At 41.5% G+C, this 14,229-nt stretch overlaps 1 protein-coding gene across 2 annotated transcripts; it reads left to right on the top strand.

Moving 5' to 3' along the window:
- The first annotated feature begins 1,437 nt into the window (after positions 1-1,437).
- On the top strand, positions 1,438-12,606 carry hdgfl3 (HDGF like 3). 2 transcript variants are annotated; one of them, XM_063880568.1, is made up of 6 exons: positions 1,438-1,745; positions 2,297-2,373; positions 3,371-3,509; positions 3,697-3,858; positions 6,607-6,730; positions 9,116-12,606. In XM_063880568.1, exons 1-6 carry the CDS (start codon positions 1,662-1,664, stop codon positions 9,193-9,195), a joined length of 666 nt encoding a protein of 221 aa, XP_063736638.1. In that variant the 5' UTR covers positions 1,438-1,661; the 3' UTR covers positions 9,196-12,606. The 2 variants fall into 2 exon arrangements, with proteins under 2 accessions (XP_063736638.1, XP_063736640.1); XM_063880570.1 differs by having other exon boundaries at positions 6,607-6,735.
- Positions 12,607-14,229: the final 1,623 nt, after the last annotated feature.

Raw genomic sequence — 14,229 nt, 5'->3', positions numbered from 1 at the left:
AAGAAAGAAAATGCCAAAGAAAAGTATTACCAGACACTTTTTATACTGCTATGTTGTAACGGTTATTTGTGTTTTTTGTATATATTGGGTGTTCTTTTATCTATGCCTTTTCATATGTATATACAGTAATGTATGTATATACATATTTTTATATATATTGTGTATTTTTAGTTTAATACCTCGGGACTGTGCGAAACAGCATTTCGATCTTTCTGTTTGTTCACACAAATTGAAAGATTGACAATAAAGTTTACTTTGACTGGACTTTGATTTACACCACATTTAAATTTTAATATACAAAGAACCTTAAAATCTCAAAAAAACCTGAAACACTTAGCACAATGAAAAGATGGCAATATATGGCAAACTACAGTGGATTGTATTTTAAAGTGGAGGGCTGTGCAGTAAATGTGCAAAATGCAGTCAGAGCTGAGCATGAACACGGCTCACAGGATTCAGAAAGAAAAAGAACAAGATGATGTTCACATGATGTGCATTAATATAATGCATGATCAGGTCAGTGGGGGTCCCGGGCCTTGTTGATGAGGCCGGTAGCATAGGGGAAGAAACTATTCAGGTGTAAGGAGGTTCTGGTCCAGATGGAGCGCAGCCCCTGGTCAACAGTTCGAGTAGTTACAGCACACATAAGATTTTCACTTTCTGTAAGGTGCTTTATTTGGAAAGAGGTGGACTGACAACAAACCAAGTTGTAGTCTCTTTACAGCTGTAGGCACCACTAAAAAAACATTAGAAATAAGAAGGCAATAAAAACAACAAAACCATTTTTTAAAATGACCTTTTATTTTGTTTACTTAGGTAGTCTGTGTTCCTGTGAGCCCCTGAATTAAGCAGTGTTTGTGTGTATGACATGTATGATGTGCAGAGGTGGGAGAAGTAGATCTTGTACTTAAGTTAAAGGAGAAGTACTGGTAAAGGTGCAGCTAGTTTGAATGGCTTTGTATACTGCAGGGTAGCTGCTGAATTTACTCCAGGTGAACTAAAGTCTGATTTAAGGGTTGATTATATTTACCATCATTAATCCAGATCTGTAAAGTAACTAAAGGGATTACATAAATGTAGTGGAGTAAAAGTACACCATTTACCTCTGATTGTAGTGGAGAAGAAGTGCAAGCAAAACATAAAAATACATAACATAACATTACAATTAAAAAAAGAAGTAGCTAAAGTACAAGTATCTCAAAATTGTGGTCAAGTGCAGTACTTGTGTAAATGTACTTACACCACTGATGATGTGATATTTTCTAAAATAATAGACCGCACTGTTATTCTTGGGTTTAAAAAAGAAAGCTGAAGACAGCACCTTTAAGTGGGCGTTAAATAAAAGATGAAAGGCTTGTGCGACAGCACTTAGTTTTATTTCGATGACCGGAAGTGTGATTTCTAGTGACAGACTTTGCGTTTCTTACAGGTACCTACTCCAGCGTAGACCATTCTCGGTGACGCTTACACCTGAATTTGTGCGTAAGAGGATAGCCCTCTCACAGGCCCCGTTTTCCGCGTTTTTTAATTATTTATTTCCGTGTAAACTGCAGTCTTCATATAAAAACATTGATGGCCGATAATTTAGCCCTGCATTGAGGGCCCGGGGGAGAACTGCAAAGGATTATAGAGTCACCTCAGACCTGTTTCTATCCGGTGACATGGCTCGACCACGGCCGCGGGAATACAAGGCAGGAGATCTGGTTTTCGCGAAGATGAAGGGGTACCCGCATTGGCCGGCGAGGGTGAGTTCTGCAGCCGGGCTGCGAGCGCAGGGAGGCGGGGTCCGTTCACACACACAGCCGCTGCTTCGCAGGGGTAAAGGAGGGATGCTGCGGTGACTCCACAGCCACATTTATCTGCGTTTTTCTGTTAGAAAAGATTTTTCCTCCGCCGGGTGGCCTTACACATTTCAAATGACGAAAACCGTAACATTTACTGCGCATTTTCCTGCTCTGTTCAGCTCATGCTTTTCGAAATGTCTCATGTTTATAATTTCGACTCACAAGTTCAACACGTGTGTTACATGTCATGATGCATTTAGCTGTCTCGCATAGGATTACTGCACCAGTAGTTGACCTCAGGTAACCTTTAGCTCCTCTGTTGACACTACGTCTCAATTGCATCCATTATACTAAAGACAGTATACAGGCTCCAATAGTAACCGCTTTCAACAAAATACTTTTCACCATTACACAATGCAAATAATATCAGGTACTATGGTCTACATTAAACACATCTAAAGAAAGAGAAGTATAATGCATGTTCAGTAACAGTGTTTCTCCCTGTCCCTCAGATTGATGAGCTCCCAGAAGGAGCGGTCAAACCGCCCGCCAACAAGTACCCCATCTTCTTCTTTGGGACCCATGAAACGTAGGCACCTTTATCAATTTTTCTCATTTCTGATCTTTCGTATTTTATCCTGCCATATTTTCTTATCAATGTGATAGAGCGGTCATGGCGGTGCACCATATGAGACCTTAAGCCACAGATTGGTGAAGTTCTGATGTTGGAGGAAAGTTTATGTCTCTTACAAAGTGGTACCCATGATTTTTGCTGTGTTGTCAGCATATGACAAAACTCTTTGACTTTGATACCATTACATGTTATCATGTGACCTAGATAATAACTTTTTACCCTTTTTTCAGTCAAGTAAAACTAGTAGTTTAGTATGAGGCAGAAATATTCCCTCTCTTAGATCAGCAGAGGTAATAATCAGTAAACAAGCATAGTATCTGCAGCTACATACAGACGCTCTGGATATCCAGCTCTGTAAGCAGACATTCAAAATGTTCCTTCCCTCATCCCTTCGCTCCTCCCTCCCTTGCTTCCTTCATTCCTTCCTTCATACCGTCCTGCCTGCCTGCCTTGCCGCCTGCCTTGCTGCCTGCCTGCCTGCCTGCCTGCCTGCCTGCCTGCCTGCCTTCCTGCCTGCCTGCCTGCCTGCCTGCCTGCCTGCCTGGCTGCCTGCCTGCCTGCCTGCCTGCCTGCCTGCCTGCTTGCCTTCCTTCCTTCCTTCCTGCCTGCCTTCCTTCCTTCCTTCCTTCCTGCCTGCCTGCCTGCCTGCCTGCCTGCCTGCCTGCCTGCCTGCCTGCCTGCCTGCCTGCCTGCCTGCCTGCCTGCCTGCCTGCCTGCCTGCCTGCCTGCCTGCCTGCCTGCCTTCCCGCCTGCCTTGCTGCCTGCCTGCCTGCTTGCCTTCCTTCCTTCCTTCCTTCCTTCCTTCCTTCCTTCCTTCCTTCCTTCCTTCCTTCCTTCCTTCATATATTTACATTTGGAAAGTTTTGCAAGTTGTAACTCCTGAAACATCTGGTGGTGTTCATGACAGATCAAGTAATAGTAGTGGTGCTTAATTCCCCCCCTCCTCCTCTAGTGCATTCTTGGGCCCGAAGGATCTTCTGCCCTACAAGGAGTACAAAGACAAATTTGGAAAGTCCAACAAGAGGAAAGGCTTCAATGAGGGCCTGTGGGAGATTGAGAACAACCCCGGAGTGAAGTTCACAGGATACCAGGTCAGTCAGCCCTTTGCGTAAGTGGGCCAGAGAGAAGACAGACAGTGGGAGTGAACAGGGGGGGCACTTCAGTTAAAATATGAATTCATCTATCTTCATGTTCACTCCATCGTCAAGTGTCTGAGTAACTGGGTCTATCTGCTTTGAGCTTTGCTAAATAAATGTAATGTGCCTCCTTCATAAACAGGCCATCCAGCAACAGTGTTCATCAGAGACAGAAGAGGGGGGGAACGTGGCTGATGGCAGCAGTGAGGGTGAGGAGGGTGACTCTGTGGAGGAAGACGATGACAAGGCCAAACTGAAGGGGGACAAGACCGGATCCAAACGGAAAAAGAGTGCCACCTTTAAGGTACTGTGCTGAACACACTCACACAGGTGGGAGGACATGAGGCACTGATGAGACGGGATTGCAAATGATATCATCAGTGCAGAGGTTCCATTGAAGGAATGTAGAAGGAAGCTTTCATCGTCATGATTACTTGGATTTGGCAAGGATGCTACAGATATAGCTGTGTATCATTATTGGCCCTTTGGAAACATGTATCCTCAGATACTTTACAGGTTGATCCCGTCTCCTCTAAAGGTCTCACTCATACCACCGAGTCAGATCAGCGGGCGGTTCAGAGCAGATACCTGATTCCAAAATTAGTTCAACCCATGCATAAAATTTTGCCAAGCTGGCTCCAGTTAGCCACGTCACTCTGGAAAAGGGTATGCAGTTGGAGAAGTGGTTTTATAGCAACCTGAGCACAGCTCCAACACCTCCTGTCAGCGGTGTAACTGTGGGGATATTCACGCAAGAATTGCAGCGGCCAAAACGTTGCTCCATAAGGGCTCTGGTCAGTACAAAAGCAAACCGGTTCTTCACAAGTTGAACCACAAAACTAGCCCCAGCATGCAACTAGAAATGATCTCTTTTTAGTGTTAAAGGGGTAAAACACTCCTATCAACCTGTAACATGTAGCTGGCATAGTTGCTGTATTTGGGGATTCTGAGTGTTATCTTGAAGGCCAGGAAAAAGATCTCCTTGCTTTTGACTCAATTTTATAGTTTGATCATGCACACACGGGTTGACTCGGCCCCACTAAAGGTCTCACTCAGTAAACTTGAGTGAAAACTAGACACCTCTAAAAGTGTCACTGGCAGGATCATAGACTGTATTGATGGACAGAGGTTCGTCCGTTAAAAGTGAAGCAAGCGCTAGTCCAGAGCCCCCTGGTGGCTGGCTGCAGTACAATGCGTAGCTCCGCCCATTCCCATGTATTTTCAATGGGCAAGTAACCAACTTTCTATGTCACTTTTCTCACCTAAAACAAATTTTGCATCCACAACTTTTTATTCGAAAAAATAGCTTTCAAGGTGCTTCACATCACACCATTTTTCTTTTTCCCGAGAAATTATTTTCTTTAATGTTATTTTAATAAATATAAAAGGGGCGTGGTTACACTTTGATTGACAGTGCAGCCGCTTGCAACCTCCTTCAACATTTCATTTCATTCAGAGTAGCTGTAGGCTCGGCTGTAGTGGTGTTCTTTTGTCAGGCAACTCATATTTGTTTTATTTGCTGTTATTACTTTACATTTATATATTGACAGTCATGTCGGGTTGTGCTGTTGATTGTACTAACAGGCCATCTCAGGGGAGCTCTGTGCAGTTTTTTCGGTAAGTGAATATTAACTTAATATTAGCTAGCGAACTCATTAAAATGACGGTAGCGATAGCTTAGCCGCTAACGTTAGAAAGTTAACTTAATTTGACAGTAATCTATAGATTTTCGGACATCCTTGAAAGGATTATGGTCATATACCAACGAAAAACAGATAGATTTGTATGTTGAAGACGCTCGAAACATCGAGATTTCTAATGAGAAAAAAGTTAACGTTAACGTTTAAATATTCTAGGCTGAATATTTAATGACAGCTGTCACAGCTGGCTTTGCGATGAGGGTGTTTGACGTGCTCTGTGAAATACATGAGGTGAAATTAACAAATAACATTATTGAATTATTGAAGGGGGCGTGTTTCACTCGATAAGGGGCGTGTTTCACTCGATGAGTGGGCGGGTCTGATCGCGACCTCCTCTTCACTGCGCATGCTTCAGATTCTACTGCGCAAGCGTACTTCGAACTGGCTCCAAATTTTCAAAGATGGCGTCGCCTCGGTTGCTTCAATTCTATAGAACACAGCTGAATGGAGCCACTCTGTCCATCTATATATACAGTCTATGGGCAGGATCACTAACCTCATCATGTTCCTATCACCATGCACATGCACTGTTGTTCCGTGTGCATCACATGTAGATCTGCCTCTGACAGTTGTTCCCAGCTCAAGCGCTACTATTTGCTCCTGTTAGCCTTATCATGGGATGTGTCAACAATAAGAGGCAGGAAGTGATTTCAGCTTCTCTCCTGTATATCTGATGCATATTTCCACAGGGACATACAGAGGCATTAGGATACTGTTTGACAGTATATTGACAGGATAGGTGTTTGAGTCTTCCTGTTTGGATGGAAAAAAAGCAACCTTGCTGATCCTTTAGTTTTCCCGGGGTATACTAGTGTATAGCTTCTCTTCTCTACATTTCATTCAGCCACAGATGTTTGTTGACAGCCTCTCCCTGATGATCGTGCTGTCTTCATGAGCCGTTCTCTCCGCTTGACCTTTTTTTATGGGATAAATAAAGAAATACGAACTTGAGCTTTGGGTTGCTGGAGAGCGCTGCCACCCTGTTCCTGTAGCAGTGTGGGGGCCGCCGCTGCTGTAAATGGAAGCAGGTTGAAAAAGTCACATGCATCCTGCTCCTCACTTAGCAACCACTGTTGCCTAGCAACTGGGCCCAGTTACGCACAGCAGATGTGGTGGATCCGAAGGAATGTGTCATGCTGTGTGTCCCGTCACATCATTTTAACTGTGTGTGTGTGTGTATATTTTAAAAAGGAGCCTGTGAAGCATTTAGGCTTTTTGGCTTTCATATCAATTCTAATCTGTATTTGGTGTAAAGACGAACTCCAAGGTTTGCTCATGAAAAAGTGAAAGATGTCACTTTATATGAAACATATTTATTCTGACTGACTGTATTTACTGTGTGGCTGTGGCAGAAATCCCCCAAGCTGTCGAGGATCTCATCAGGAGAGGACGACCTGGAGAAGGACGGGAAAGACGAGGACCAAAAGAGCGGCTCAGAGGGAGGGGACAACGACGTCATCCAGAACACCACTGACAGTAAGGTGAGATCATAACACTTCATATATTAAGCACACCAATCATTCATCAGAGACTGGGTACTCTCACAGCCGCATTTAAAGTAACAATCCTAAAGGATGGAGCCCTGACTGATTCAGGGAGGAACCAGCATATGTGAGGTCCAGAATAAACTGTAGGGCAGTGGTGGAATTACAGATGATTCGCTCAAGTACTGTACATAAGTACTATTTTGTCATACTTACTACTTATGACAGAAGTAGTAGTACTTTACTTGAGTATTTCCATTTAGTGCTACTTTATACTTCTACCCCATTACATTTTGGAACATTTATTTGTAGTTTTTAACTCCACTAAATGTATTTAACACTCATAGTTACCAGATATGGTTTACATATAAAACACATGACCTTTTTCATACAAGTCATAAAGAAGGAATCATTTAATATTCCATAATAATATACAACTTTCAAAACAGCCATGGTGCATAATGGGTGCTTTTACTTTTGATTCATAAGTACATTTAGCCGGCAATACTTCTATACTTATACTAAGTATTTCTACTTTTACCTAGGTGAAGGATCTATGTACTTCTACCACCACCGATAGAGGGAACAACAGAACAAACTAACAGCGTCAACATGTGTTAGCCACTGAAAAGTTATACACTAGATCAGGGCTGTCAAGAAAACTTCACTGAGACAAAGTCCAAGATCGAGTCCCTGTTTCCTCTGCTGATCCTCTGCTCTCCAGGACAACTGCTTGCTTTGGTTATTACAGGCAAAGTAGTAGATAAACAAGCACATATGGCAAAGGTTAAAAGAATATTACCAATAATGCTCGCTCATTTGTGCTATGCTCCACAGACCAAGACAATCCCTAGGTCAAGCAAGGATGTCCTATTGAAGATTAATACTGAAAGGATGCATCTTCTATAATACCTTGCTTCCACTCATTTTGAGTGGTATTCACGTTTCTGAACTGAAGTGATTGTGACTGAAACACCTGTTGCTTACCCAATCACCGTAGCAACGCTAAGTGAGGATTTATGAGGAACATAAAATGTTTTGATTAGCCCCTCATTAGAGATTAGGAGTGTGAGAGCTCCTGACGGCGTGCCAAAGAATGGTTTAAAAACGTGATTAATACTTCTCTATCAGTACCTTTATTTCAACCTAAAATACAATATACTTCGGTAAAGGTGAACTCACCTCACGATAAACTCACGGGGTCACTAAAGGTAGCCGATTAAAACAAGGCAATAAACAAAAATTGCCGACCTCAGGAAGAGGGTCCGCTACAGCACAAGATTTGATGAATTAGAATCACAACTGGACAAAATTCTTGAACTTCAAACTTCAACAAACACATTGTTGAAGTTTGAAGTTAACCCATAAGAACCTGGACCTACTTCTACTTAAAGGAAAATTAAGGGAAACATAGGGAAGGCTAAATAGACTACTTAGAACACATTTGTGACATTGTTTTTCCCCTGGTGTCAGATCTCTGAAAAACGTACATATATGTCACATTGGGCGTTAATGATAAAGTTATTCCTAAGATATTTTCTTCCATAAATTAATAAATTAAGATGATTTTTTGTTTAAAATTGTTTTAATATTCTTTGATTTAACAATATACAACAATATAGAATGTATACACGTAATACATTTGAATCAGATAAATTAACTGAGCAGATCATAATCATATTTCTTATTGTCTCATATTGACACGTTTATGAGACATTTTAAGGTTAATATCCCGATGAATGTGTTTCATATTAAGTTGCTCAACAAATGTTTGAACAACAGGTTAAGTGTTATAAAGGACTTGTTTTGTAAGCATTATAATTCTTAAAGGGCTTTAATCTTTCCTTTAGCAACAAGCGACATGCTTTTGAAAATTAGCTAGCTCAGTCACATGTTGTTATGGCAACACAAGTCACATCACCTGGCCCATGACCCACCACGATGTTCAGTATGTGTCACTTAGGGACTTCTCGGGTTAAAATCAAGCGTAAAGCACTATAAGGAACTTTCCAGAACATTTAAATGTCCTGTAACATCATGGGTCACCCTGGGTTCTTATGGGTTAAGAGAGTGGATGGCCAATATATAGTTTTTTTAACGTTTAACTGGTATTATCTCATTTAAGTATTTTTGGTCATGTTAAAATCCTGAATGTAATGTAATTATACCCCCACTGATCCAGTAATTTAGAAAAAAGCAGATAACAGTTTGTCTTTTTTAATAGCTTACTGTTAGTCTTTCATTGTAGTTACCACTGTGCTTTCTCCTAAAAACAATTATCTACAGATACCTTTTGTATGTTTATATTTATATTAATATTTCGTAGCATCTGAAGTGCTCCTCCTCCTGACTGTGTTTCTTTACTTGTCTCTCCCAGAACCAGTTGCTCCTAGAAGAACATTAAGGGAAGAAAGCCTAAAGGGGAAATCATTCTTTGTAGGTGAATCTACACCCTGATTTCTCATCAGCACCATCTACTGTCTGCCATCGCCTCCTCCACCCCTCGGCTGACCCTCCTGTTTGTGATCGTATGAAACATCCATAAACACTGCCACTGGTATCGGTCATCATAAGGATCCCGGGGAATAACTGGGCTTTATGCGGAGCAATGCCTCTCTCACCTCTCTGAAATACACTGATTAGACCCTTTCATCACTTTCAACTAGTAACTATTTAACTATATAACTTGACCCATATCATGTATTATTGGCAGCAGTGAGGCATTGAGATTATAGTAGCTGTGTATATGAAGAGCCTTTTCTATACCAGGCTCAGACTGTGTAGCCCAATCAAAACAGAAATGTTTGAAATGTTCTGTATGTCCCAACTAAATCTGTTGGAAAACACAGAAGTGAATGTTCATCCATCTGAGCCATCTGCCAGTTTTGATGTTAGAACATATTTCTGATTCTCCTGGAGCACATCAGGACACTCTTCCAGAACAACAATGATAAGCCTCATCAAAATAATCTTAAATATAGGCTTTATTTTTTTAACTAACAACTGCATTGAAGGAACTGGCATTGTTGACGGGCTCATTGCGTAGTAATGTAGGAAGTGTCAAGGATCAAAGTTCACCTAATAACTGAATTACTTTGTGACACAAAGAAGTGTTCCTTGATCAGTAATTTGGCGGTTACTTTGTTAGGCCAATAAAAAGCTCAGAGATTAAAAAACAGGATGAAAGGGTTGGCTTTACCTCTCACAGTGAACTACCTGCCGTACTCACAGGCATGTTTCATGCCTAAATGCCTTCTAATGTTCTAATAAGTCATTAAGCTAAAGGAAGTAATAATTATTCCTGTAGTCCACTTAGTCACTCTCACATTACAATCATTTCTCGATATTCCTTTTCCACTGAGCTGGTTCCAGGGCTGGGTCGGATGTGGTGCCCAATTGCAAAGCAGTTTTCTTTGTTTTCTGCCCCCAAAAATGGTTCAACTTAAGCACTGACTATTTGCTCAGCAGGTTCCAAGCGCTGCGTAGCTCAGGGTCTGGGGCAGCTCGTGGCGACAGTAGAAGGTTGTTGCATATGTGTGTTGGCTCTAAGTCTTAGTGTTGAATGGTCAGAACGGCTTCAATGGCTAGGCTACCAGTATCCATGTAATACGCGAAAAACTTAATATTATACAATCCTTTACTGAGATGACAGTAACACGTGTCACTTCCGGTTGAAACAACAGCCCCGCCCACTGTTGGGGGGAAACATTTGAGGTAATTTGAATAGCGGTAAATACAGATTCCGAATTTTTCGGCAATCACATCAAAACATTAAAGTGACCACGCCTTTTTTTATCTACAAGAAGGCCAATGATGATGATCAGAACGGCAAACTGTTTAAAAATGGTAATGGAGATCGATGATCTGCGTGGATTTATAGTTTGATTTAAATCAATAGGGAAAAGATGTCCGGTCAGTCTGTTGGAGGACGAGTGGCAGGCAGCAGGCTGACACTGAAACTGAGATTTCTGAATTACATCCTTTCTTTCACTCTCCTTTTTTCTGTAGAGGAAGTACAGGAACCGGAACTCTGGATTTGTTTGTTGTTTGAGGTGCAATATATGACTCAGCAGCTTTAAGACGTGAAGAAACTATTATTGTAGGCTTCGTTCTGATGCAGTATTTTCACCTGAAAGTGGGTGTGGCCATAATTTCACCAGGAAGAGCCTCATAGTTCCCTACTGATTTGAATTAAACTGTAAATCGATGCAGATCATTGATCTCCAATGACATTTTTTTAGTAGTTTGCCTGTCTGACCTTCATCATTGGGCTTCTTGTAGATTTAAAACGGTGCCGATATCTTAATTTTTTGATCTGACTGCTGAAAACGTCACAATCTGTATTTACCGCAATTCAAATGACAGCGAATGTTTTCCCCCAAAAGTGGGCGGGGTCGTAATTTTGCCAGGAAGTGACATAGGTGTTATGTATGGTGCTATGTTGCCATACATTGTCAATTAAAACTGAAAAAACATGTATGGGGACAAAAGGGAACGTTACTGGTGAGACAGTCCGAAAGGGTTTTGCTAATGCCAGCAACTGGCTGGTGCTCATAGATATAACAGTCATACGAGCACAGCTCCATCGCAGTCTGACGTTGTTGTTATTATGGGGGATATTCAAGCTTAATCGGTGACATCAAGACGTGGCTGCTAAAGGTATCTGTGCTTTTGAAAGAAAACGTGTTCGTAAGTTGTCCGAAGTTGAAGCAACTGTGAACCAAATTCGCCAAGCACAGAACCAGAACAGACCTCCTGTCAGTGGAAGAGAGGTAATCATGCCGCTTAAATTATTGTTGAAACAAGATTTATCATATGTGCTCAGAAGTTCATTTACAGTAGTTAGTCGAACCTGTGAAATACAGGGTTACAGTATCAGTGCATTCACTCTGTGTGTGAATAAACATGGCCCGTGTTTTTCCCAGCACTGTAACATCTCAGTGTAGATAGCCATCCTCCAGTATTCATACCCGTTCTGTCCGACTGATAACGTCTGTGTAGAAAGGCCTTTGATAAGTTCTACATACTGTATTTATATACTCTCTTACCACCTATGATATATGTTGGGTATTTCAGTGTACTGATGACTATAGTTGTAGCTTGAGATAGCTTTTTTATATTGGGTAATTATGGGAGGGACTAATGAAATATTTAATAACTGTCTAACATTATTCATCATCCTTTATGTAACCAGAAAAAGATGAATGGAAATACATAGATACATGTATCAAGTGTTGTGCACAACTGGGTTACACATTGTACCTCAGGTTTATTAAATCTGTATATTTACTTTTGTTGTAGAATATAGGACCTCTGTTCTACTTGGACTGCTCTACGTAACAGCTCCTCTTTTTTAGGGAGAAGTGATACATATGTTCTTCTGTGCATCTGTGAAATAGATCACTGTATATTTCAAAGCTTTTATAGTGGCATGCTCTACTGTACTCCAGAGGATCGTCATAGGAACATGTCCATTGTTTCCTAGTTTAAAATCAGATGTGTGTTGGTATGACTTGGGGTAAAAATAATACTTTTGTTGCCTTTTTTAATGTCTGAACAGACAGTAAGCTGACCCACATTCACGTTGTGAAGCAGTTGAGAGCTGTGACCATAGTCTTCATCTACAACATGTGAACAGCATACAGTGTGATAACGCCTTTTCAATTCCCAAACATCACCGTCTCTGTCATGAGATGAGCCCTACTTATTTTGTGATGATAGCTGCTGAGGCCCATTCTGTGTGTAAAATCATGCTCCTCTCGTTTCCTTCATATCTTTGTTATGCTTGTATTTGAACATGTTTTGCGTTTTCAAGGTTTGTAATTAACTGTAAACTGTTTTTGCTGTTTATGATGAAACTTTTACAAAATAAACTCATCGGAATGCATAATGAGGCTTTCATGGTCATTTCCCTCTACAAAACAAAATCGTTGCATGGGCTAAAAATGGCTAGGTCCCACCACTGGGGGGACAAACCCATACCATATTTCCAGGAAAGGCCTGTGTTGCTGTGTAGCTCATCTTAAATGTCCCCGGTGTGTAAGGAGACACACAAAGTGTCAGAAAATACAACCCTCTCTCTTTTCTTCCTCCTTCCTCTCTTCCTCCTTTTCCTCCATCTCTAAAATGGGGGTACATACGAGCTGATGCAGATTTGCTGTTCTTATGACGTAATAAGGGAAATTTGGGCTGGCTTTACATTGAACTCCTGCCCTCGTCCCAACCAAGGGGCAAACTCCGGGGCAGAGCAGTGAAACACATACGGAAGTGCCAAAAACTGCAGTTCATCGAATGGCCGCGTGGCCAAGCTCCAAAACAGAGCAATTTACATAGACCCCTATGTTAAAATGCCAATTTTTACAGCAGAAATAAACATGTTTACAGCGTGGTACAAAAATTGCTTTTGGTCTCTTTAGCTAATTTCCCTATTCATGACAACTGTGAGGAGGGTGAATTTCTATACAACTCTCCCCGTTTTAATTAAAGAGAAACCAAGCTATAAGCTTGGCTACTCGTGACGTAACAGTGCTGCATCGCGAACGCACTAAATTCAGATGGATGTCAGGAAGTGAAGTCTGCCCATAGAACTGCTGTGTGAAAAATTCAAGATGCCCATGTTTTGTGCTGTTTACAACTGCTCCAATCGTTCTACCCGTGAAAAAGAAAAGAGTTTTTTTAGAATACCAAAGGTTGTCGTCCATAAAGGTGAGAAATGTAGAAAGCTCACAGAACAACGCCGTAAAAAATGGATTTCCAACCTACGTCTGCGGTCGGGAGGCGCAGAGTCTGTTTACTCTCGTGTCTGCAGTGACCACTTCGTCAGAGGTATGTTAGCTAACTGCTAACTTTGTTGTTGTTATTGTGGCTGTGTTTATATAGCATTGGGGTGTTGTTAAATACTCATTTACTTAGTAATGATTATTAAGTTACCGGTAGTCTAATATGGGCTTCATTGGGACTTTTTAGGCGTCCCTAGCGCTTTGGGTGACGTTGAGTCGGTAGACTGGGCTGACGGTCAAGCTCGGTTACGAAACAACTAAGCCGAAATCCGAGGCATCTCTTCAACGAGAGCAGGGGATGAAGCTCAAGGAGGACCAACAAAGACGGTCGGCATGTGCAGAACCCGGGTATGAGCCCAGATCTGATGCAGACAGCCGAGCATCCAGCTGACAACCCACAATCAGAGGGCATCCGTGGGAATGGAACATTAGATTATCAAGGTAAACTATTGTACTGATGTAAGATGTGTAACCAGCATAGTATTACATAATACAAATGTGATTATCAGAAAATCTAGGCAAACCTCGAATTAGGTTTTCGAAAATAGACCCTATAGCCTTCCTCCCCCATAGGTCCATCCCTGAAAGACAGGCCATATGTTTATGCTAAGGCTTATTATGTGGCCTGTCTGTCGGGGATGCACCTATGGGTTAGGATGTCTTCCATACTTAATCCTGTAGTTTTGCTGAGTTTTCCGATTGTATTCCAATA

Source organism: Eleginops maclovinus, chromosome 4, assembly GCF_036324505.1.
Source record: "Eleginops maclovinus isolate JMC-PN-2008 ecotype Puerto Natales chromosome 4, JC_Emac_rtc_rv5, whole genome shotgun sequence".
In the NCBI taxonomy this organism is placed as follows: domain Eukaryota; kingdom Metazoa; phylum Chordata; class Actinopteri; order Perciformes; family Eleginopidae; genus Eleginops; species Eleginops maclovinus.
This window is presented reverse-complemented; position numbering and strand designations above follow the sequence as displayed.